This window comes from Megalops cyprinoides, chromosome 6 (genome assembly GCF_013368585.1).
Source record: "Megalops cyprinoides isolate fMegCyp1 chromosome 6, fMegCyp1.pri, whole genome shotgun sequence".
NCBI lineage: Eukaryota > Metazoa > Chordata > Actinopteri > Elopiformes > Megalopidae > Megalops > Megalops cyprinoides.
Window position 1 is genome coordinate 25,985,495 of NC_050588.1, and position 26,713 is coordinate 26,012,207.

The 26,713-nt window shown below is 37.7% G+C and overlaps 1 protein-coding gene across 5 annotated transcripts in view; it reads left to right on the forward strand.

Annotated features, from left to right (window-relative positions):
* cntn4 (contactin 4) overlaps nt 1-26,713 on the forward strand; it is a 140,282-nt gene that overhangs the window by 83,025 nt on the left and 30,544 nt on the right. For all 5 annotated transcript variants that reach the window (XM_036531204.1, XM_036531206.1, XM_036531205.1 and 2 more), the window contains 6 exons: nt 2,231-2,434; nt 5,388-5,490; nt 5,843-6,027; nt 11,338-11,477; nt 15,089-15,218; nt 17,131-17,281. In XM_036531204.1, coding sequence (XP_036387097.1) covers nt 2,231-2,434; nt 5,388-5,490; nt 5,843-6,027; nt 11,338-11,477; nt 15,089-15,218; nt 17,131-17,281 — 913 coding nt within the window. The remainder of the gene's footprint in view (nt 1-2,230; nt 2,435-5,387; nt 5,491-5,842; nt 6,028-11,337; nt 11,478-15,088; nt 15,219-17,130; nt 17,282-26,713) is intronic.

The following is a 26,713-nucleotide window of genomic DNA, read 5'->3' on the forward strand; positions in this document are numbered from 1 at the left end:
CTTTGTAAAAGAATTCTCCAGCAGGCTCAGTAGATGGTGTCTCCCAATCTCGCCAAGCAAGGAATAAGATATAGCTCTCAGGAGCATGATGATCTCAGTCGGGGTCCCAATGTGTTGGAAAGAGTTAGAGGCATAGAGTTTAGGGACTAGGGCGTGCTGTGTGCTGCTGCTAGATTAAAGGAGCAGTATGCCTGACAGTCAAGAAAGTCTGTGGTACAACAATTACCAGAGAAAAGCAGTGAACCGGCTTGCAAGTGTTTGTCTAAAATTTAAAAATATACGTCTTAACATAAGCTGCTATTGAGCGTTTTTGTGTACACTTTTGTAGTCAGCTTTTGTAAACTGTAAGTTAGATTTGCTAGGTTTGCTGTTAAGAAAAAGCAGACAAACAAAAAATACAGAAATGTATCAGTGTTATATTTCAAAATTCAAGAAGCTTATGTGTTAACTTGCATCTAAATAAAATTTAGCATTTGTTGTGCAGTTTTGGTATGTTGTCCAAATTAATAGTTGACCCTACTTTTCACTGTCTGCCTGTGACAGATAAAATGCTATTGACAAGAAATATGATCCACATTTGCTTTTGTAAATGTACATAATTTGTTTTTCTGTTCTATGACTGTCTTTCTATTCTCTGAAACCATATATAAAATATATAAAGGGATATTGCTACAAGTGTAATTATGTTAAATGTTACCAAATGCTGCTCCTTCTGATTGCACTTGCTACTTCAGTGTCCCATATCAAAGCAGTTTGCAACTACTTTCATTTTCTTTCATCTTATTTAGTGCTGAGTGTCCTTCACCATGAAATGCCATTTCAAAAGCAGTCATCACCCGTGCCAAATTTGAAGGTGACATTTGAATTGCCTTTTAGACTTCATCAGACAAGGGCTAAGGTGGTAAAGCTTGAGAAAAATATTTTTGAAAACATACAGATTTAGGCAATGAGTATGTCACATTTACCTGATCCACTTGTGGAATTGGTGCATGAAGACCACATTTCTTGCTGTGTTTTTTTCTTTTTCCTAAAGTCATTTTGTTCTGACGGACTGCTGCATAAAGGGCACAGGAGGCACCAACAAAAGGATACACAAATTCCTTATCCCAAAAGTTGCTATTCAAAACTCCGTTCTGTCTTTTCGTTTTGAAAGAACCTGGACATGCAGATATGACATGTCAGTTTGCTGACATTCATAGTTTGAGAGCAACCTCTGTAGATTGTCGAGCTGTTGATGTTTTCTGTCTTTCTTGCAAACCTGACACTTGGCTTCCTGCAAAGCCAGCTGCTCTAATGATTCTGTATTACCCCACTTAGAGCTCTGAATAAGTGATTATTGTGTGCTGCAGTCGCTATCATGGGTTGCATTGCATAGTTGTTTCGCCACTTTATTATCTTCCAACTAATTTGCACATCTATCGTCTAGCTGTGTCTGCATTTCCTTTCGTAGTTTTGTGATGGTGAATGAACTTCAGGTTCGTCTATCAGCATTATCCTTTGGAGCCATCTGAGATTTCCCTTAATTGTAATTAGTGAATGTACTGTATAAATAAAGACCAATTTAATCTGCATAAATGCTTATTAACGATAGGCAGCTCTGATAATTATCTTACAGAATGTTTTGTTCCAGTCATTAAAAGTGGGAATACTGGCCTTTTCATACCAAACTTTTGTTGGCTGGAAAAGTATGATTTAAAGAAGCTGTACAATTAAAATCAAGATGTTGCGATTTTTCCCATATTAAAGCATGTTAAAGCAGGTTATATTTTGCTCTAGATTATATTTGATATGCATTTAAAGGAATATCTCAAAACTACTAAAATCACAAGCATGTACACCTTTATGATCATAATGAAAACCTGTTCTTCTGAAATTTTGTTTGAAAGCAGTAATTATTTGAAATGCAGCCAGGGCCAGAGTTTAATTTTATTTTTTGGTGAGTTTGAAGATCAGCAATTTTCACCCTAGCATGTTGCTCTGTGGTAATTTGGCAGCTCTGAAGAGGCCAAGGTGTCAGGAGAATGCCTCACTTCAGCTGATAAAAAAAAATCCATTCACATAAACAATTACAATAATTCAGAACAGATCTCTGCATTTATAGCATCAAGGTAGGATTGATTAAATTGTGAGGTACAGCTTGTCATGTTGTTTTTTTTTTCTCTTGCCTGCAGTTATTTTGAGATGTGAGTTTCATACGATGACATCAGGTTTTGTTTTATCTTCCTTACAGAGCTGTCGTATGCCTGGATCTTTAATGAATACCCATCATTTGTGAAGCAGGACACCCGTCGCTTTGTGTCTCAGGAGAATGGGAATCTGTACATCGCTAAAGTGGAGCCCTCGGATGTGGGCAATTATACCTGCGTGGTAACCAACACTGTCACAAAGACCAGAGTGCAAGGGCCTCGTACTCCTCTGGTACTACGCACTGATGGTAAGGCTACATTCCCGGAAATTAGTCACCTCCCTCACCTCAGTCTTAACTAGTCTTCAGTGGTAAATATGGGTGTCATCCCACAAGGCCCGAAAATAGCCCTTGAAACTTTTACTAAGGAAAGCCAATGAATGGGTCTGATATAATTGATAGTATATCATGTTGAACCAATTGGACGCCCTATAAAGAAACAATGGTACTGTAGGAAGATACAAAGCAGGCTGAACTGTTGAAATGGAAATTGGGAAAAAAATGTCAACCTTCAAAGAAAAGCCAGTCGTCGCGAAAACAAAGTGGTCTGCAGTATTTTTGAGGAATACAAATGGCATCCAAAGGTTAATTAGCTGTTGCTACCGTGTGGTACAAAATTAAGATAACCTAGTTGTATATGTTGTGGTGCTTCAAAGCTGGCCTTATCAATAGGCTTTGAGTATATAAAGGTCATCTGTCCAACAATGATCTAATTATTAGCTGTTTTGCTCCTGTTTCATAGAAAATGCATTTGCAAGTGCAAGTGCAAAAAAATAGACTTGTAACAGTAAAAATTTAATTTAACACAAAATTAATTAAACAAAGAATTGAGCAGGACATGACAATAATGTTCATTTCGTAGTAGCACAAACAGAATACATTACTGATATGATTAACCTGTGACTTTAAATGAATCCCTTCATTGATTCATTTTACATTTTTATTACCTTTATATACTGTGTTTTCCATTTGTAATAATATTTCTGATTAAACACAGCTAAAAATAAAAATTTTATAATGCATTCTTCACAGCATTGCACAGAACAAATGCATATTGCTTGTGAAGTAATAACATTATCCCAGAATACACGAGGTTCAAAAAGTTGCACCCAGTCACTTACCTGTACTTATCTACATAGTTAGCTAGCTAGCTAGATGGAAAAATGTTTCAATTTGACTGATTTAAAATTTTATTTGCTCTGTTTGTGGTTTAGTAATGTGGTCATAAAGGCCAGTATATGAATATTGCATACTGAAGGATTCCCCCTGCATTTAGACGGTTTTATAGACAAAGGTTATATTGAACATGCCTACACTATATTCACATACACACTATTTTGCACACTGAGGTGTAATAAATTCAGGTTACATTTAACATCTGTTCCTGGATTGACATGCACAGCTTTGCAATATTGAGGTAGCTTTGTTGCCATTCAGTGCAATAAAACACAAAATGCAGTGAAATAATGTTCTTATGAAGAGCTATGCTAGTTTACTGTGTGAAGTTGAATGTGAAAAGCATAGACATAAAGTGGTATATTGTCACCTGTGGCTTGGTTTTTAATGAATTCAAGACATAATACCACATGTCACTCATTTCCTAACATGCAGCTTTGAGATTTGTAACACTGCAAAGCGTCATAATGCCATTTATTTCATTTTATCATGGCCCTAGTAACATTGCCTTTTAACATGAGGTAATGCCATAATACCTAGTATTTGTAGAGTGCATAATGCGTTATGCATATATTCTTGACCAAAGTCATCATGTGGTTTTCATTATGTATCATTGAGTATATCCTAAACAATTATGAATGAATTCAAATGTGGAATAAATGTTTTATCTTGCATTATGAAGGTATTATGAATAATCCTTCATAAACATACACTTCAGTGGTTAGAAATTGATTGATAATTCAATTGAAAAAAATGGGAAAATGACACAGACATAAATGTTCAAAAAATCAATATATTAACTTAAATCTTTAGGAAATCTGATTGTTCTCTGCAGTGTGGTGGGTTGCACTGTAGGCAAATATCTTACTAACTTTGAATGTACTCTATCCAAATATTGCTTGGAGCAATATTGCCACATAGCAAATAGCCATACACAGATTCTGGATGTCTGGTGCCTGTTGAAACCATGTGGTGTCACTGATGCATAAATGCCATATTGTAATTAGTATTCAGCTAAATGCAGTCCTGGGGCATAATTCCTTTACACCACTGCTGTAAAACTCTCAGTTATAAGGACGATAAAACTAAACTTTAAGACACCAAAGCTGTTATACGGCTAAGCCATTTTCATGCCCATACTCCCAGAAAGGTAGCTAATTGATTACAAACATCTATTTATTCAGGAAAACATGTTCAAACCTTTAGCTCAACTATTGTAGTGTTTGGGTGGTCATAATTTGCTACTTTGTGCAGCACTCAAATGAAGAAATAGTGTTATAGGTTACTGTAACTTTGCAATAATTTTAACACATAAATGCCCATCCATTTGTATTTAGTAAGGTATTACATTGCAGTGATAATTCAAATTGTAACAGTAATTTGGTATATCTAGTGAAGACAGCAAAATACATTTTATCTTTGTTTCAGTTTTTTGTGTAAATATTTACCCTCTTAGAATCTTAAGTGACTTTCAAGATACATTTGTACAGAAGCCATGGTTGTCCTTAACTGTATGTTTGTTTTGAGCAATTAACTTATGTACCTGCCTGTTCATTTAGAACCTGATACTCAATGAAATTGACAGACACAGGGTGTAGTCAGCTGTCTCTTGAAAAGAGGGCATTTTATGAGATGCCAGTGTAGCCCCATCCACCTGTCTTATTTACCATTTCGTGTTGGATTTTGGCTGCCTCATCGTTTCTGGCAATCAAGATAAGAATCTGAATTAGCTCTCTACAGCTGAGAGGCCATCCAAATAATGCCTGCTGCACAAAATGGAATGGGGGGTTTGAGGGGGTTGGATTGTTTCCTTTATCTCACACTGCATCGGGAGACCTCAGAACACTGATGGAGAAAAGCCCATAAAATCTCACATCAATATACCCTCTTAGTAAACAGACCCAAAACATTGTCCCCACTACAGCTGGACTGCTGGCAAACAGCGGAGAATAATACAATACTACCTCATTCTCATGCTTATGTTGGCTTTCATGTTGTTGATTAAACATTGCTTTTCATTCTCCAGGGGTGATGGGTGAATATGAGCCAAAGATTGAAGTCCAGTTTCCAGAGATTGTTCCGGTTGCCAAAGGATCAACAGTCAAATTGGAGTGTTTTGCATTGGGAAAGTAAGTCTGTTTATTTTCACATATCAGTGTTTTGGTACATCACAACATTTAATACAGTCTGTAAAAGGAATTATTCACATTCATATATTAAACAAAAGTGCACACAATATTAATCAACTGTGTACAGTTACGTTTTTCAGTATTTTATTATCTTTTTGAGTTGAGAAGAATGAGGAATCTAGGACTATAGCACTATGAAGTACATGCAGTATATTTGCTCCACTTTCAAGCATTGCACCCATAACTTATTTACAGAGATCCTTTTAGTAGGAGCAAGGTTAGAAGCAGTCTAATCAACCCGTTAATGCTGTAACTCCTGATCACCTTGTTTTATTTTTGTTCCCCTCTCTAGCCCTGTCCCAACTATAAACTGGAGAAGAGTGGATGGAGTCCCATTCTCCAGAAAGGTGGACCTGAGCAAAGCTAGTGGCGTCCTGGAAATTCCGTATTTTCAGCAGGAAGATGCAGGCTTGTATGAATGTGTGGCTGAGAACTCCAGGGGGAGGAACAGCGTGAAAGGAAAGCTCTCCTTCTATGGTAGGTGATCATAAAGCGCTTCGATGTTTGACCAGAGAAAGCTGAATGTGTCAGATTTGCTCAAATTGAGAGATGTCAGAGATGGGTAGAACTGGGCTTATCATGTACTGCAGCAGTAATCAACAACATCATCAGCTTTGCACAGAAGCTGTATTTTAACAGGATATTGAAATGATTAAAGCCTGCCAGCAATGGTGTTTCTAATATTTTTATCCAGCTTAAAGGAGTGATGCAGACCAGTAAAGTCCTTGGTTATGACCTTGTGTATATGCTTTGTGCTTGGCCTCTACCAGATGGCACAATGATTGACATCCAACTTTACTTTGCATCAAAGCTGTTAAATGTGCACTACTTAGAGTAGGCCACATATGCCATACAAATCTGTAATGCATGCAGTGGACATTAATTTTATTAGTGCAGCACTTCAGTTCTCAAATGAAACATTAATTTTGCTGTGGTTTTCTCTCAGCGTGATGTCAATCTGCCTGAAAGCATGTAAACTCATCCATCCTTTAGCCATAAATCTTTGCAGTTGCATGTTTGCTCTCAGCCATGCATGCATAGCATGTGGCCTTTTTTCTTCATTATTAATCAAACTGGGACTTTTAGCCTGTCTCAACAGTAACATACTGTAACATTAGTTACAGTAATATGGTGAAAAGGCCAGATGAGATGATCCAGGATTCTTCATTGCTGACCTGATTTTCATACACTGATGGGTTGATTATTTCTCTTAAAATGCAGTGTGTTTGATGTATAAGCAGTCTTATTATTGAAAGTTTTCCATGGAGTGAATGGAGTACATTTTATTGTGAGAAACTGTCTTTTGAGCCAGTGCAAATTCTTTGTATTTTATGATGTTAGGATTATTCAATCTCAAATGGATTTAACCATGAGAGGTTATGACCTCTTTCCTCTATCATGGCATTCACATGGTCTCATTGTTCATACAAGACAGCTTTCTATTAGCTAAGTACCTGTAGGTAACTGACCACAGAGATTTATTATTTTCCTTCAGGAGTCTTTTTTTCCTCTTCTCCACCTAATGGCCCATTTACCAGAATAGCTTGGAATGGGTTTGCCAAACGTTTCATCAGCCTTGTTTTATTGTCTATGTCTTGAACGTATGAACCACCCTTTGACAGCTTGTTTGGGAGAGCACCACAGAAAAAAAATACCAATGGACTGTTGTGATATGTAGTATTTTATTATATATTTTACTTTTCTTCAGGGAAAAAAAACTGAAATTCATACACGCATGAAGTGCACACTTATACAGTAACTTCCTCCATCTGTTTGTGTCTGTTTATATTTATGATCCACCTCTTGATTATTCCTCCACCTCGGCTGTGCTCCCTTCAATTGGTCCCCCCCCATCCAATAAGTCACAGCCTGGCATCTGTCAGAAATAACTCACTCTATGCAGTAAACTATTTGCCATTATTTATTCCTTGCTCAAAACTCCTTGTGCCGGTAAACAAAGTCTTCCAGCAGAAATCTTCTTCTGTGCCCATGTGGGGAAAAAGCAGCATCATTTGTTGCGATCGGTTTGTGACAGGACTCCTTTGAAGCGCTTGTGACTTTCTCTTTGCCTGGTGATAAAAATCTGTAATCTCATTTTGAAGTTCCATAGAATTAAGCTTGTGAGACACCCGTCAGCACTGTGAGGGAATGAGAGAATCAATACAGGTATCTGGTGTTTATCATTGTAACCTGCGGTCACAATGACGTGGAAGCTGAAACTGCTTTCAATTTTCTACTCAGAGGGAATTTTAAAACAGCTCAGACAATGTTTTACTGTAATGTTTTACTGGCCAACATTATGAGCCATTTCATTGTAGTATTTGAATTATATTGCCCTTAATCTTTTTTTTTTTTCCTCATGAAAAAGTAGTTATCATTTAATGTGACTTTTTTTTAAGAAAATAAACTGTCCTTTTTTCCTTCATCATCATTTTGTGTGCTCATCCTATCTCTGAGATGTGATTATTTTTGGAAACTTTTGTTATTATAAATTCAATTTCCCCATTTGTTAGGAAACATGCAGGAGAATTTATGATATATTGTAAAAAGAATACCGCAGGAAAAGTTGTTTAATGAAAACTGCATTACCGTCATTTTTCATTACAATACTGCACGGCAGTCCTTTTTGTTTATGGAATACTATATGGGTTTGTGGTGATAAAAGATAAATGTAATTAAGCATATGGCTGGCAATGTTTCCTTTGTTGGGAGCATGATGGATTTCTGGTGGTATATTCAGCCATCTATTTGTTGCAACAGATAAAATATATTAAGAGGTATCACAGAAGGAATGCTGTAGTCTCTGTGACACCACGCCCTAGCCCTAGTCCTGCATTTTGCACCCATATATTTCAAACGTTTGCTTGTTTTGCACACAGACCCTTACTCAGCCAGGGGGCAACTGCCTGGTTTCATTTGGTAAACTGCACCTGAAAGTCAATATGTTCACAGTGGGTGAGGGATGGAGTGAGCGGCCATGACAATAAAAAAAAAAAACACTGAGGTGCTGAGACTTGGCGAGAGAGGAGCAGCCCTAACAACCTTCCTGTACACAATAGCAGCAGCAGGGGTGAAACACTACAATGGCTGATGATAATGGAGATCAGCCTACCTTTCTGCTCTCCCTTACATTTTTTACACGCAGACACACCCATGCATACACACACACACACACACACATACACACTCACACGCAAATACATGCACACATATACACACAAAATGCATTCCTTTTTATCACTAGTTTAAAATGTGTTAAGTGCAAAGGAAATTTTACCTTGCACTATTGTATAATATTTCTTAAAGGTAAGGGTTTGACCTGCCGAAATCATGGCAGTGATATAGGACTAGAAAGGACTGACCTCCACCTCAAACAAGGCATAAATCCTGGGTTAAGAGATCTCTGTAGTTTTTATTATTTGTGCAGTTTTATTTATTTATTTACTATCAGGAACCACATAGATCAATAGTTTACTACACTAGCTCCAGCATTTTTGCTAAAGTATTCCTTATGTCTTACTGACATGCATTTAACTGATAGGAATCAATGCAACCAATGTATTTAATTAAACCATAAGTTATTTTAATGGGATTGAGTCAGGAAATATATGATATTGCAAGTGGCCACACTAAAACATTTAGGTCTAATGGGTTCTCAATAGTATCAGTGGAAGCTGAACAGGCAGCTAACACAGTAACCAGGCCATTGTTGCACTACTCTAGTAAATAAACTGCTAAAGCTATGTCAGTATGCTTTAATGGCTGTCTTTGTTTTGTGTCTTGAATTTTTTGCCTTTGATTTCGACGAACAAAAAAATAAATAGATGTAACTTCATAAGGGGAAACCATAACATGGGTCTCAGCAGTCAAATAGAAACCCAGGCAGTGTCAGATGATGGATTGGTTGATTAAGTAATTGATTGGTTAATTGATTGATGTACCCAAAATTGAAATGTTTTATCAGTTCAGTTTAATTGAAATAGTCACACACTGTAAGAGGAGGAGGATTTACTAGAGGTTCTCATTGGCTTAATATCAATATACCTGGGCTTTCCTGCAATTCACTCAGTAGACTGTGGGTAGGTGAGAGATTATTGGGTTGGGTTGATGAATCAATCAGACACCTTTGCATGAGTGCCATTGTCATAGTTAAATGCAATGCATAGCTGATTTCAGCATAGCTTAGTTTAACACAATACTTTCTCCATATTTCAGCAACAGCAATTGCTGAAAAATTGCTGTGGAGATTGGGTATATAATGTTATGATTCATTTCTTTGTCAAGGTATTATATAGCCTATTTTTTGTCCTCAGGCTTTCATGAAAAATTGGCTCCTTAGCTACCTACAAATCAACTTCTTTTTTCAATATTTTAAAAATGTATAGATAGAAAATGTAAGATAGATAATTTATTATACTCTATTACATTAAAGTGCTTTCTTGTTTTATGTTAGCAGAAATATAAGAAGTAGCTGTACCTAAACTAAAAATGTAAAACTTTAAACATTTGAACAAATAAAGGTGCTAATTTGTAAGAAACAAAACTAATTTGTAAAAACAAATAGCCCTGTACTGCATTATCTGAATTCACTCTGTAGCCTTGCAGTTACAGTGTGCTGACAGGACGCAGCAGGTTGGGGGTTTAATGGCTTTGTGATGTGACTTGTCTTTGTCCAGGGAGTATGCTTGTACATCAGCTACTCCATGCCACAGAAATTAGGATAAGGCTTCACCCCATGAATCTCTCTTATAGTCTCTAAACTATATGATCAGTGAGTGATCTGCACACTTCCTTAAAAAATCCTTAAAACCAGTGGGCCTACTAGTGAGAAACTAGTAATGAAGATCTCTTCTCCCTCAACTCAACTGCCTTCCAGTTGCCTATGCAAATTCCATTGATTTTGTATCAGTAGGGACCAAAAACAATATGTAATATTTGAAACTCACATGTCTTTTGTCTACATAAGCATTACTTGTGGTTCAGTAACGGTAAATGAAAAGTGCACAGATGTATCTGCCGGCATTACCTCACCCAATGCCTTGACTCCGATTGGAAGCAGCCAATTTTATGGTCTGACCACACTTACTCACTTATCTCGAAGTGGCATTGATAGATCCTCAAAAGAATTTCTCTCCATTCTGCAAGAAGGGTGACAAGGACACCTAGGGCAGGATGCTGGCAAATGCAACCTATGTATTGTAAATGTATGTAAGTCAGTGTATGTATAACGGCAATTATTAATATCAGTTTGGAAAAGACATTAAGGCATTATTGTTATTGTTATTATTACTATTATTATATTTGAATATCTCAAACAAGAAAACAGACAACATTGCAGACTAGCTTAATATTTAAAAATAAATAAATGTAACAGAACACAATAACAAGAACTAATACTGATAACCTATAAAATACTTTGTACAATAACCAAAATTTAGAATTAAATAAGCAACCGTAATTCATAAAATAAATTAAACCATTTACAGATCATTTATAAGCAACATGAAATGAAAGGATATAGCATCTTTCAATAACCACTTACAATCAGACTTTCACAGGGTATGACAGTGTAGTATGAGTGTGGTGGAGTAATTTACCTATAGTATACAAATGTAGAATACTGTGACATGTTTGAATGTATTTAAAACTCAGACAATTTTTCAAAGTGCCAGGTCATCGGTCAAAGCATATTGTTCAGTGTATTCACATTATTTGGTTTATTCATCTTATTCAAGCCCTGCATTGCACTCTATTGATGGTATACTTTGTTTTATTGTTTAATCTCAGCCCCTCCGCACCTGCTTGAGAAACCCCAGGACATGCAGAAACCAATTGATGACACATTGCTTTGGGAGTGTAAAGCCAGCGGAAAACCAAAGCCTTCCTACAGATGGATGAAGAATGGAGAACCTCTGGAGACTTTAGAGGTTGGAGCATCCTAAAAAACACAAAGGCACAGTACTGATTTCCATTAAACAGACTGCACATGCCACCAAAAATGTCACTATAACCATGCAGACACTCGGCTCAGATTGATCACCCAAGGAATTACAGTTACACCATAATTGAGTGCTTACAGCATTCTTGTTTTGAAAAAACAAATGGGAGTCGTAAAAGGACCGATATTCAGAAACTACATCTCACATGTCTGGTAGAAGTTGTTAGAAGAGAGGTGCATCTTAGTCAAATCCAAGGTTTACTTTTCAAGTTATTCCATATATTGAGCTATGTCAAGCATTACTGAACTCTTAAATCAAACTGTGAGTTATACTTTATTTTCAGTGCATGTCCACTTAATTTGTCTTTTTTTATTGTGTGGATGTGCTCAAACATCTCCCCCTGGAATTTAGAATGGAACTGATAGTTTATGGTACCATTAAACCATTAAATGAATATTGTGTGTTTTCATCCCTGGGTGATTTGTCTACCATGATAAACCCTTGAGGGCATGTTCATGACATCAAACAGGGAAAATAATAGCCTAAAAATTACGAAATGTATATAACCTTGACTTGCTCACCATGCTACTTTAAGCCTACAACAACATTCCTTTTCCCCATATAGCACAAATGTAAGTAGATAGGCCTGTTAGTTGCTAAGATTTAGAGTATTTGCACATCCAGATCTGTTTTTTGTTTTCTTATGAAGAAATCAAACTGCCATCAAGCAAGCAATTTTATGCTAGTCTGAAACAATGATGATATAAGACCCATTGTAATCTTCTGTTAAATCTCCCTCCACAGAGTGCAGCTGTTAATCCAGTTTTTCCCAAAGGTCGGGGGGGAAGACATCTTATAAACACGTTGCTTTTTAGATGGGCTGTATCCACTTGCTTTTCTGGTTTTATATGATGATGCTATAAAAATAATAAACTTTTTATTATTTCATATACATTCTGTAGCCTGTTGTTCTAATAGTTTAGAATTGTAATGACCACTCTGTTTTTGAAATGTAGTGTAATATAATTTATTGAAGTATAATGTTGTATAATCATTCAAAAATTCAATCCAATTGCTCTGAATTTTAATCACTAGCTCAGTGATATATGGCAAGGCAAATCATAATAGATTGATGAGTACCACAGTCTGGCTCTAATAAATAAACTTTATTCAGACTTTATGTTAATCTTCCTCATTAAACAAAATGGTCACAAACAAAACAATAGGTGTCAATACACCTTCATACAGTACATATATGGAATAACTAAGAGAAATCCATTTTATTGTAAGTGGAGGCAGCCCTGTAAACAGCAGACTTCGTTGTCTCTGCAAAAGCAAGCATCGGAAGCAGATAATTAGCTGGTTGCCTGGTCTTTGTGTCACAGAAGGCTTCAATAGAAACACTTTTGAGTTCCGAAGAATTTTATTTCCCCATGGTTTAATTGATAAAGGGGTGAGATTACATTACAGTATTAACCCATTTGCTAATTTACAAACTCACAGCACAGACAAACAAGCAAGATTCCTGACAAGTGAGGGAGCATACCCTGGTATTATGTCAGCGCTTTGTGATTAGCAAGTGAGGTAAAGCTTTAATTTCAGCTCAGCCAAAGGCCATAATTTGTCATCACAGATGAGGGGAAATCTATGGCAATTCAAATTTGCAACTGAATATTACTGGTGGGTCACATTGTGTGAAACCTGTAGATCTAAAATTACCCCGTAGGGGCTGTGAATGGGTCTAAACAGGAACCTTTTTATGCATTTGTGATAAATTAATCAATGGAGATGTTAAAATTTTCCAAATGTCAGTGTCAACTAGTTAAGCTTTTAATTAATTTGATATTAATTTGATATTAAAAGGTCACTGATGCAATAGAAGCAGAACAGGGGAAGTGTGGCATATTTATTGCAATAGATCAATTGTGCTTCTTTTTTCTGCAGTTGTTTGGGAAGTAACTGTTGAGTGGAAAGGTTTATTGCAGAGCCATCATCTAAAACATCACTCTTTGAGCAAAAGCAAGCTGCACACACTTAAATCTAATGGTTGATACTGTTTTATAAATAATAGATAGTCCTCCCATTAGTAAACATGGCGATGTGCCTTGTGAGTTCATTTTCAAATGCTACTGCCAGAGTGCTGTTGGATACAATAACTCCAAATGGTATTTATATGCATATTCATTTGTATATCAAAGCAACAAACAGTCAGCAGATTTATTTTGATACTGCGATGCTCTGTTTTATGTGGGAAAACTGGTGCTGAATGTCTGTGTTCTGTGTTGCCAAAGTCTTCACAGTGGACTGCTAAACATTCATTTGTTGTTGCATCAAACTAAGTGACCTGGTAGTGTTTGCAATGACATTGCCAATCATTTTAATTCAGCATAAGGCGTGCAGATGGTTCCCCCAGGTCTCCATGAAAAAAAATGCTGATTTCAGAGGAACGTCATGCTTAATTAACAGCAGCCGTAAACTCAAGCGTTTTCATGCAAGAACTGATACGCGCCACCATTTGTCCCCTGTGCCAGGAGGCGTATTCGCCCTGTGCCTCCCAGCTTCAGCTGCACAGAAATCCAGACGGAACCTGTTCAAACACAGGATTACCCCGTGATGTTTCAATGAGGACAGCGCTTCTTTTCATGTGACAGTACCTTAATCCTTTCAGACTAGAGACACACTCATTCAAACGCCCCTCTGGAACTGCGTTCTAATGACATTAGAGGGTGCGCCCCAGAGGACAGGAAAGATCAAGGGCAGGCGGAATGGAAGTCCTCAGTGACAGCGAGTAATGTAGATTAGGGAAGAGTATGAGGTTTTTTTAGCTGTGTTTTTGATTTTGTGTAAGTTTATTGGTTGCACTTTACCATACAGCTTAGGATAGAGGATAAATATTGTGTTAAATATGATAATGCTGTGATTTTAAATTGAAAATGCCTCCTATAGTGTCTGGTTCACTACATTGAGGCAAAGAGCAGAGTAACAACTCCACACAGAAATAATATGTAAAGAAAAGTACTATCAGTTTTTGTATACCTGTGCTTTTTACTTGTACTTACACTGATGAACAGCTCTCAGTTCCCATGTGGTTAATAATCGGAGACCACTGTAAAAAATCCACCTGGTTTTCAAAAGCAAATTTGTCACGTAATTCCAGTTGACTAATGAACATATAAAGAAGCATGTGGAAATTTGCCTCAGTGTTGAATTTGTCCCTATCCAACCCAGCAGACGAGTGTCGGTTTAATCAGCGCATGAAACAGTAGGGGGAAGCAGACAAGAAACACATTTGTTAAGTGTAACCCTGATGTGAAGATACCCTTTGCCACTCATCTCCACTTCCTCCCGCAGGGAACATCGGAATGCTAGCGGGACCAAAAAAATAAATAGGACACGTCCATCGCATAAACACTCAGATTGATTAGGATAATTTTCCTCTGCCCTCCCTCCTTTCCCCTGTTTGTAATGGATATCTAGATTTATAACCCCTCCTGTCTGTTTCAAATGGTAATTCACCAGCCCACTGTGTGAGTGCTTTGCTTGGTCAATTAGGAATTGGATTAAACATGGATGTAAATTAACTCTTGTCTCTTTTTAAGGAAAGAATACAAGTCATCAACGGGGCCCTGTCAATCAGCCGTTTAACGCTGCCTGATGTTGGAATGTACCAGTGTGTGGCTGGCAACAAACATGGGGAGATATACACCAATGCAGAGCTGCGAGTTATTGGTATGGATTAAAAAAAAATGTATTATGGTGTATCATGTGCTATTATGGCCGTGTTTATTGCATAGTTACGGTAACTGATGTTGTCTCTAACTGGTCTGCCACGTACTAAACAAGTACTGTCTATCATTGAACTTTGTGTTTATGTTGTGCAGAGATGCCAACCCATAAAAATTGCATGCACCAACCGTGATGCTACAATTCACATACAAATGTATACAAGATTTTATTAAGTCAATTTACAAATGTATCCATTGATCTAGACATTTACTTTAACCTAGTGTGTGATTCTCGCATCAAAGTTGGATTGTACTGTTGGTTGTCAGTAGGAGGGCATTGAAAGGAGCTGCATCATCACAGTCCCAGATCTCTACTTTCATGTAGTGAACTGGCACAGTTTATATTATTTGACAGTGTATTGGGTCTATTCTTTGAGATGTTTATGTTCAATGACATGGTGGATGTACATTATAATTTTCATACATTGGCTGGGCATGGCCTGCCCCACTACGACTCTTTTTCTCCACATGCTACTCACTTTCCCTATTGCGATTTTCAGAGGGTTGATGCAGGGATCGCTCAAAGCATTCGGGACTGCCTGACTGATGATTAAAAGAAATGAATCTTTTACAATAGTGACAATCTGCACACTATGCTTAAGATTCATTAGTTCATGAACTGCACATCAGTTGGGAATGACACTAGCTGCACTGTAGCTAAATGGCTGAAGAACTATTGACAAACTGACAAAAATGAAAAAGAATGAGTAAATATATGAATTGAAATGTGTAGACAAAAATGACTAAGTTTAATTAAATCAGTAAAGTAAATCAATAAAATAGGTGAAAATAAATACATTGAAAAATAAATGCTGTTTTTTTTTAACATATGTATGTATTAACAAATGAATTGCAATTGTAAATACACACCAAACGCTACTAAATGAAGCAGCAAACTAATAAATAGATTTGATACCTCACACAACTATTTTCCATCCGTTGAAGTTGGCATCTCTGGTTGTGAGTAATATAACAAATGATACCAGCATTAATGACAGACCTGTGGTCAAATGCTAACGCTGAAGGCCCTCACACCAGTTATACGCTCCAGCCAGTCATATCAACGCCACATGTCATGGCCCTGCCTGCATTCCCCTCCCCCCCCTTCATAATTATGGCATCCTGCCAGCCCCCTCCAAATGGCCAGGTCTGATCATCATCGGTTTATCGTGAATCTGGGTAGGAAATTCTACGGCACAGCAGAAGTGTTTAATTGAAGTCGCACGTGAAAGTGAAAATGTCAGTGGTGTTTCTTGCAGATAGGTAGTAATTGAACTCCTTGTTAAAAAAAGAAAGGAAGATCGAGGAGCTAAGAAAATTATAATGATAAAACCAATTTGGGCTGGAAAAATAAAAGGATGTGACATTTCCCCGTTGTTTTTTTTCACTGCAGAAAAATGACTCTGTTTTAATTAAGAAGTGCAGGGTGTGCTGTTCTTCCGTGGTGCCATTTCAGTTCAACATCACAAATGCGTGCCTCACTTTGAAGTACACTCTGAACGATGATATATTCAAAATAGACGTAAATATCTATAGAGGTCTGTAATTAAAACCTTGGGGGGATTTTACAGAAGAGTTCCTCATTTCACAACTGTATTTGTTTGTAGCTCAGTGGCTGACTGACCGATTTATTTTAATTTAGCGAGGAACACAGCCAAGGATTTTAATCTCACATCTTGAATGTCTTGTCTAATTACTTGTTCATCTTTAAGAGTTCTTCGATGTCTGTCTGCATACACATTATAATATGATCTGCCGATGGAAGCAGACGTGAAGGATTAAAGTGGTGTTTGGTGTGGGCCTTGAATGGTGGCCAGGGCACCCTTCTTGTGTTTAATGCATTCGTCCTTTCTCAGCTGTTGCTCCAGATTTTTCTCAAAACACGCTGAAGGCACACACACTGGTGCGAGAGGGCGGAGACGTGCTGATTGAGTGTAAGCCAAAGATGTCTCCCTGGGGTATGATCTCCTGGAGGAAAGGGAACGAGGCTCTGCGAGAGAGCCACAGGTATGGCACTCCTTCCTGAACTGACTATTGCTGTACTGTTTCAAACAGGAATTTTTTAAGCAGGGTTTGGTCAGATGTAGGAAGGTGATAAAGGGTAACGAAAGGCTGATGTCTGATGAATTTTTTTGTCAAGATCTAGTTATAGGTGTTATGTCTGTTTGGTCGTGTTTTCCACATTTATGGTGGTGGGCCTGTTGTCCACATTTTCCAGTTTTAATTGAATATCCCCCTCAGCTATTCATCCATTCGCATTTATCTACTTTTTGATTGAAAAATGTCAACAAAACATTACAGCTTAATATCCTCACTCCAGTCAGAAATACTTTAAGTGCTGATTTATGCACATGTGCGTGTGTATGTATGTTAGGTTGTGTGTGGGTCATATTTTCATCCAGTCACATATTTGCAAGCATTATCACTTCTCCTGTGTGGAATATATTTAAAAACCAGTAGGTGGACTGGAAGGAAATGGAGTACTGCCGTGCTCTTAAGTGTCAAAAAGTGCACCCCCTGAGTGCACAGTTAGGGTGTTAATCAAGCACTTTTCGCCCACTGTGGGGGTCTTAAAGCAGTCATCCCACCACCCCGCCTGCAGACATATGTTCACGCTTTTTCGTGGGGGGGTTTCGATGACAGAGCTTTTGGCAGACGGACCGGGCCCAGTCTTTCCTGGAGGGGGTGCTGTTAGTATGAGACTAAGGCAACTTGACATAGGGATTGTGAGGACCTATCTTCATTTTCATACGCGCAAAAAATGTGTTGCTGCATGCAAATGAGCAGGGTGTGTATTTGCATTGCAGTTACACTGTTGGTGCCCTTCAGTTGTCATCTCAACTGGTAGTACTCAACACTAATTTCAATTCAATAGTTTGACCATATGGAAGAAAGTGTTTCATGTAGTATTCTGTATTACCGTAACGGTATTAATATATTGTTGTAATAATTTTTACAAAATATTTACACTGTAATTTGCACTTGCTGTACACCCTGAAAAGTGCTTAAGGTTATATTCAGTATTTAAGACATGTCATGTTTTCATCAAATTCTCTGTGTGCGTATACATGTGGGTGGATGTGTTAGGGCTTCGAGTTTTTGTTCACCTGTTAGCAAACTTTTCATGAAGCTTATTTTGTTTCCAGTGTAAGTATTGATTCATTCAGCTCATTACCTTTGTGTTAGTCCAACAAGAAAAATGTTAGATCTAAAGAGATGGAGAACACTTGAAAACAGCAATGTTCTGCTTTTGCCAAAATATCAGCTTTAACAGTCCTTGCTCAGGAAAACATATGAGCAGGGGCCAGTCTTTTTTCATGAAAGAAGGAGAGAATGTTTTGTTAGTTAACACGAAAGGAATGCAACACTCTCAGCTCTTTAGGCTAAAAGAAAGGCTTGAAAATGTGAACTATAAGGCTCATTTTGTTCTCCCATGAGTGCTTGTCCATTTGCTCTCAAAGAGAATTACAACCTTTTTCATTTTTTTTTAACAAAGTTATGCTGGAGGGAAGTGGTAGTTTTCAGTGTTTAATGCACGTAATAGTTGTTTTTGACAAAATGAAGGCTTCACATGTTGGATATCACAAAAGGGAAAAACCATTATTAATAACTGCCAATGTTATTATGAGAAGCATATATGATGGCGATGTACTGCACTGAGCAGAATTCATTCATAGCATCTCAGTACTTGTTTATCTGTATTCCAGTTGGTTGGTGGGTGTTGATTTGAGTTTTTTGAAGTTTGACACTAAATTATCTCACCTGTTCCTGTGAAATGAGAATTCCAGACAGACATTGCTTGTCAGTGACAAAGAGGTAATTAATAAGGAAAATGTGCACATCAGAAGCTGAAGCACATACCCCAGGTTGCATTGTACCAAATGAATTCCTGACAGGCTGCTGGGTAGCATTGTCAATATATGGAATCCTGCCAAATAACTCTTTCTTCTGAAATGTAATACGTTTTTAGTCAAGGAATATGATTACCTCTCATTCACTCTCTTTCTCTCTCATTTATATACATCAAAACGCAGAAAGATATGCTTTAAGTCAAAGTACGTACAAGGGAACAATGGCTGTAAAAAGCTCAAAGAGCCCTTTATATGAAGTTGCATGTAAATCTGAATAGAATTTATTAGGCTGTTGGAGAAAAAGTTTGAATCTTCATCAACCCACTGATGTGCCAACCTGCTGGTGATGAACTTTGAAGTTGTCTGAAGTGAAGCCCCGCAAACTATTGTACCAATTAGCAAAGCAATGTCTACTTTCTTTGTTAGAATGTTCCTGAATGTTCCTTGTAAGAACGTCATTTGTAATGTGAGATAAAGAGCTTTAGTGCTTTTACTTGGAATAAACCACAAAACATGTGCCGTGCATGAGCTAAACTACAACAGGTGGTGGGACACAGCCCCAAAGGCCACAAGACAGTGACTGGTACAGTCTTCATTTTTATTTAGTGCCTGGATTTTAAGGATCCATTGTATGGGGCTTGTATGCTGTTTAATAATTGTGTTGATAATTATGGGAAATGTGTGGAATTATGGGGTGCATAAGTGAGATATAGTTATCTAGGCATCTGTACCTTGATGTAGTATTCCCAAAGCACTTGGCTCCTTGTGAGGATGTCTATGTATACACTGTGATACATATTGCTAATATTTTTCAATTTAATAATGCAATCACTATCTAGAGAGCCCACATTACAGGGCAGTTTTTAAAACCGTTTTGGTTTCATTTATGTATTTTATTTAAATTTGCTGGCACAATTATTTGGTGATGAGAAAAAGCAGTGAAACTTAGGTGATGTTTGGCTTGGTTGAACACTCTACCCTAAGGCAAATACTCATCTCAGCATTGCTTTAATCAGTGTAAAATTGTTTGGTGTGACTCCACTGCAGGTTGAACTCATAACCTTCCAATGTCACAGTAGATGCTATAAGTACAGGGCCACTGACCCAGTGAGTCAACAGGAAGAGAGTTAAATGAATGTTTCACCTTGTGACGGGGAAAGTATCAATGCGCAATTGATCATTGTGCAGGACATGCGCTGCCAGTGCAGTTGCTCACTAATAATCAGTAACCACTTTATTATTGCATGCAAAATGAAATTTACCAGAATACAGGTGCATCTCTCTATATGAGCGTGCATAATCAAAAGCAAGCTGCTGAACTCCAGTCTTTCAAGATTAATTGCATTAATTGCGTTAGCTCTCTGTGGTGGCTTTTGGAGGGAGGAGAGCCAGTGTCGCCAGCCGGGTAATCCATCTTCATAGCAGCCGCCTTTTCAGCAGGAAGCCAGGAGAGGGGATGTCTTATCTCACACAGACAGCCCTGCAGGGACGCAGTTTAGATGACATCAGCTGGAACAAAGCAGCTGAGATCGCAAGTCAGGACTTCAGAGCAGATCGGGCTGATGCGCATGTAAGTGGGCCGTGTCAGCTGTGGATCAATGCCTAAAACATGCCATTTTAATGATGTCACTGTAAGGAAAACACACTGGCCTCTCGGCAGCACCTCTCACCTACATTTCAACTGCATTCAGTGTTTTTTTCCTTCTGTCCGAGTTAACCCTCTCCCTGTGACTGGTCTCTGCACCTGCTGACTCTAGCTGTGTTCAGTAGTTATGCAAGGTCCTTTTCATGTATGCTTGTCCTTACCGCTGCCTTGCACTGGTGTCCTTTATGTGCTTTTTTTTTTTTTTTGAGTTGTCTCTTTTATCTTGCTCGGTCCAATGAACCTCAAGATTGAGAAATAACAAAGTAACAAATCCAAGAGCGGATATAACTGAAGTACCGTTTCCTATGTTCAAATTCAAGGCAGCTTGACTTTCTGTTTATCTGTTGGAACGACACACTTCCTCCCAAAACTATTGGGAATTTGGAGAGAAGAGATTGTAGTAAATGAAACAGGAAGATGAAGTGCACCTTGACAGCAAGAAAATTGCAGGGGTGACCCTTGTTATCTGTGCACTAATGTTAAATGTTGAATAATTAACTAAATTAAATGGAATTTAAAGCATTGTCAACAAGAAATTTAACCCTGCCAATTGTGATCAAAACAGAAGCACAGATGACTGCATTTGTGTATAATTGGTGTGACTCTTCCCCCTCTAATTTATAGATGCATAATTCATCTATTTAATGTAATGCTTTGAACAAGGCAAAAAAGCAACCGGCTAGATGTGTAGATGAAGCTAGAGTATGCATGTACTATTTCTTAATATGCAAACAATGTCATAAAAAATATTTCACATTCTTTTTGCACCCATGGGTCTTGAATTGCATGAACTGAAGTGCTGAACAAGTGCTGATATCTGAACAAGAAGATCTCCCAGGAGATGTTGCACAGCGCATAACTGCATGGTACAATCTGAATAGATAAACATAAACAATACGTGGATTGATGGAAAGTTTGTAAGGTTTGACATGGTTTGTTGAGACAAACATTTTCCTTAATTGGATGAATATAGTCTAAATAGACAACATGCACCGGAAGCCACAAAAGAGGCCAAAACAGTATTAAATTGAAAAAAGGACCATTCCTTTTGTCTATATTTATCACATTGACCTTTTGAGAATTTTGCCTGAAGCTTTGTGAATCAGAGTACAGTCTGTCTATTTATTCTAGAGTTCCAGCTGTTTTCTTTTTTTTTTTCCTGTCAAATTTGTCTGTGGTGGCACATTATGAAGTATTTCCAGTCAGGATGTTTTCTTCTAATGTTAAATCAAAATACCATCTCTGCTTGAAAGAAGTCATTCACCTACACAAGGCTGGTGTATGCAGATTTTATATAAAAAGACTGAGACCTTTACATTGTGAGCATTTTATTTCAAGTTCAGCAATAAGGCTGTAGCATTTGAAAGATGAATCTAATTGATTAATCCAGATTAATTCAATAAAGCTCTGATCTGTGGCTGATGAATCACATTTTTCAGATATTATTGAAACATGAATATATAATCACTGAAACTCAGAACTGTCACAGGGACAAACGGCACTTATCAGATAACATAATGATATGCGGTAATGTGATTAGCTTTACAGGAAAGGAGGTAATGTGACAACACAAAGATGAAATTATGATCTGGACACGCTGGAACTGCTCTTTATAGAAATCAGAAATCGGTGCAGTCCATTAGCGATGAAATAGATGTTGAGTCATGTTGTACGTTTTAGTCACTCCACTATGGCTAGGTTTGGTCTCTGTCGCACTGGAATGACCAGCTCAATCAATCTCCATTTCCTTTGTCGGGTCATTGGCTGTTGACAACATTGTCCTTAACAGAAAGTAAAAAGTATTGTATTTAGATTGCCCCAGTTCTGGCTTTGGCTGTGACCAATCCGCTTCCCTACAAAAGCAGAGGAAATGATGATGGCTGTAAAATGGATGAAGAGATGCCTGCCAGCGGGGTAAACTGCATTTAAAGGCACATCTGCTCCATGACACGCTTTCCAGGATGCATTACTGCCATGTACAAAAGGGAGACTTCATTTCAGAAATCAGAATGCGTGAGACATGAATGTCTCTGGCTCCACATTTAAATTAACGCTCATGCAGGGTACTTGTTAAGAGATCATTTCGTGTATAACTGTAACTGTGATTCATTCATTTTGCATTGGTTTTATGAATGTGTGTAGGAGTCCCTATCACCCCTTCTATCTAATTAAATTATGGGTCTAACTCTAACATTAGTGAGAATATTTTAAATTTGATTGGTTTATGTCTGTCTATCATTGTCTTGCAGATGAAAATCAACGCAACCTCTACTGATGAAAATGAAATGTTATGAAGCTGGAAAATTTGATTGTAGTCAGTGGGAACAGGTCTATTAATAAAGAGAGTGATTAAATATTAATTTTGAAAGTGAAGCCCAATGTGATGTTTTTGCATATCATTTTTAGACAACATGCTGTTGTGCTTATTAAAAACTGTTGTTTATCAAGTTTAAATGTCAGTTTTTTCCATCACAGCTTTAATTTCCTCATTTGATTCTAATTGAACATCTGCTTGTAAAGACTATTTGGAATCATCCTCAGTCTCACATAGCTACAGTATACCCTTATGGCGCCCGTGTGGAATATTAAACGTCTTGCTACCCAAAACTTATTTTACCTTATTGCTCTGCCATTTGAGAAGGGGGAAACTTAGGACCTTGAATGTGTTTCTAGCCAGCTGAAGTCATTTCGGTGTAAATTAGCCTTAGTCCTCCTACTGTTTAATGTAGACAGTACAGAGAATGTCACTTGAAGGGGACAGTGGGGTGAGAGAGGAATCGCGGGATTGCAGCTCTGTTTGCATATCATCCCAAGATCAGGATACGTTCTTAAACAGCCCTAGTGAAAGGTACAAATGTGGGTTTGCCATCACCTCTCAAGAAAAGCATTTTCCCAGTTAGCTCTGTGGATTACCTATTCTGCTTCAGAGCTGGTATCTTGTGATATTTTCATACATTGAGCAGTCACACTATGAAAAAAGGTTGCTAGATAATTTCCTCTACCAGTTAATTGTGATGGTAGACACTGATGAGAAATTTGATGCTTATACTTATATTTTCATGGCAATATACAGTGAAATATTTTTTTATTGTGGGCCCATGGTTTTTGAATCTTGAATTGTTTATTTCCCTAGATTCTTTACCCAGGGATTTGTGAGCAATTTATCTTGCATTTTTAAAATCTGTTTCAGTAACCTTTTTCAAACTTCTGCTTTGGACAGGGATAAAAAACTGTGAAACAAACTATCGAAGAAAGAACAGTTGAAGCATTTTAACCCAAAGCAAAAGTGAATTTAAAGATGTTTGTTAAGATTAGGATAGAATCCTTTACTAGTCCATGTTTCGTGTTCTGTTCTGTGGGATTATTTTTATCTGGGAGACCGCTGCTGATATCATTTTTCAAAGTGAGAATCCGCCAGCACAGCACGAGTAATCCATCTTGGTTCCTCAGACAATGTCTCCAGAACACATGTCCGCTCTTTATTCCTTGAAGGATACCCCCAAGTATCAGGAGATGAATATCAACTGGAAGAAATAAACTGAGAGGGCAATTTGTGATTAAAGAAATCCTGTACCGGTACATCCATGAGGCTTTTGTGTCAGTAGCTGATAAACACTTTCTCTTTCCAGTTTAATTACGAAAGCAATCTTGCCTATTCTACAGTGGGGAATTAAGTCAATGCAAATGTGGATGCTGGAGTTTGATTAGAATAGTTACTGGTAATAAGCAGTTAGCATGATGTGCTGTATTAAATAGTTTCTGTAAGTAATGTGGTACTGTGATGCCACACACAAGAAGAGAGTGGTTTTATTGTGAATCCATTAAACCTAAACTAATCCCAAAATATATGAAACTGTTCATTTCTGCTAACTCTGATTGCCATAACACCCACCCCTGTTGAGCAATTTTTGCTCTTTTTTGCCTTCCTATGAATAAGATATTACAACTTAACATGTGAAAAAAATACTTGTGGGATGTGAGGAAATTACCCATGTGATTTTATCCATCATGAAGTTGTTTTGCTATCTGTAATGCCAAGATGCTAATTTAAACAAGCGCTGATTTGACATTATGCAATTTTGTTTGGATAAATTAAAGATGGAAAACATGTTTTTTTTAAATCTCACTAGGGTTGTGAAGGGCCAGTTTACATCAAGTCAATGACTGTATCCAGGTAGCAGACTGTATGCAGCCTGTCTATACCAGATATTATACGTGTAATCCTAAAGACTATTCAAGCCTCCCTGAGTGAATCGTAGGTGCAAGGGATATGTGGAGTACCAGTTATTATGTATCTAGATTAGGCAGTCTAGGCACAAATATACATGATGGCATTGTAGTGAGATATTCGCACAACCATGTCCTTAGTTCAACTTAGCTCTGTTTTGCTAAAAAAAAAAAAAGATCATTTGGACAGATGATTAGGCAGGAGAATCAGTGAACAGGATTAAAAATCCTATGTGAAACCTCAGTGTTATACACCATATAGTCTACAAAGTTACCCAGACAGAATTTCTCCAGAGATTGAAAAACAAAATGGTGGCAATTATATGTCTCTCAAAAATGAAAGAGAGCAGCCATCTACTTTTAATTAGAAGTCTTAGTGTGCTGGAGTGTTCATTTTCTTCTTACGCATTTTCAGTGGGAGGACCTGTTGTGCTGTGTCGGTAGATGTTAATTGTCCATCCTGAAAGATACAAAAAAAGACGATTCATCCCAACAGCCTGGGAAACCGTTGAGGTTCCATTAGGGAGGAGTCATCAGGCTGATGTAATATAGGTTTAAGATCTTAATTCCATATAGTAAGATCATTTTGCATTGTGGTGATGCTTTAGTAGACCTTGGAGAGCTTTGACCAGACTTTTGTTGCCATTCCCCCTCTCGATCTATTGGTAAAGTGGCGTTGGGAATGGTAAAATCTTTAGTTTACTTTAGTAGTATTAATCTAATCCAATGTGTGTGATTTCTTTTTTGTCACATTCACTTCAAGCCACACGTGAAACACTGATGGGATGCAAGAGGCCTCAGGCTAGGGACAGGTCAGGCACCCTGATTTGTAGAGTCAAAAAACAACAAGTCAAATGTATTTTAAAAATTGGGTAAATGTGGGTTGTGTTCATCATTCAGCAACATGTGTCCTTACTCTTGGAGATACAGCCTATTGTTTTCCACATTACATGTCACTTGCCTGTTGGTATCCACTAGGGAAATGCTGTAATTCCTCACTTGATTTTATTATAAGGAACAGTAAGTGCCTGGCACAGGATTGCAAATTAAAGAGTAATACCTCCATCACACGGTGAATGCCTGTCCCCTTGGCTGTGTTTTTATGAGCTCGCAGATTGCCATGGCAACCTCAGTGTTGTTCAGACCTCTGAAGTGTTAGGGTCAGCCTGGGAAGATCCTGAGGAGAAATGTCATTTCAGCGATAGCCTGCAACTCTGGCTTTTATCTCCAATTTTGAAATAATGTTTAAAAAAATCACCCTGTACCATCGAGTGTTTGCAGGATACAGGGCCATCTGTACTGTAAAAAGAGTATGGATCTGACACTTCCTGCCAATCATTCTTTATCACATTCCACTGTTTAAGGTTCTGCATGGCTGTGGCTCAAATGCTGCACGCCACATTATTGACCTTCACACTATGCTCTGATTGACATTTGAGTCAGAAAGCAAAAAACTTTTCCTTTCTTTCTTTTTACCTACTGCTTTAGAAAAAAAGCATTGGCTCAGTGCTCCAATATTTCATTTTTTTTGTTGTTGCTATTGACATTACATCAGCCTGAAATCAGTGTGACCCAATAAATGGATACTCTAAATGACAACACCTAATTTGATACTAATTACTTCGATTCTAAATCAGTAGTAATGGCAGGAGCTGTTTGTGTAATTGCAGCCTGTCATTGCTTTGTAATAGAAGGGAAACACTGGTATTGTAGAAT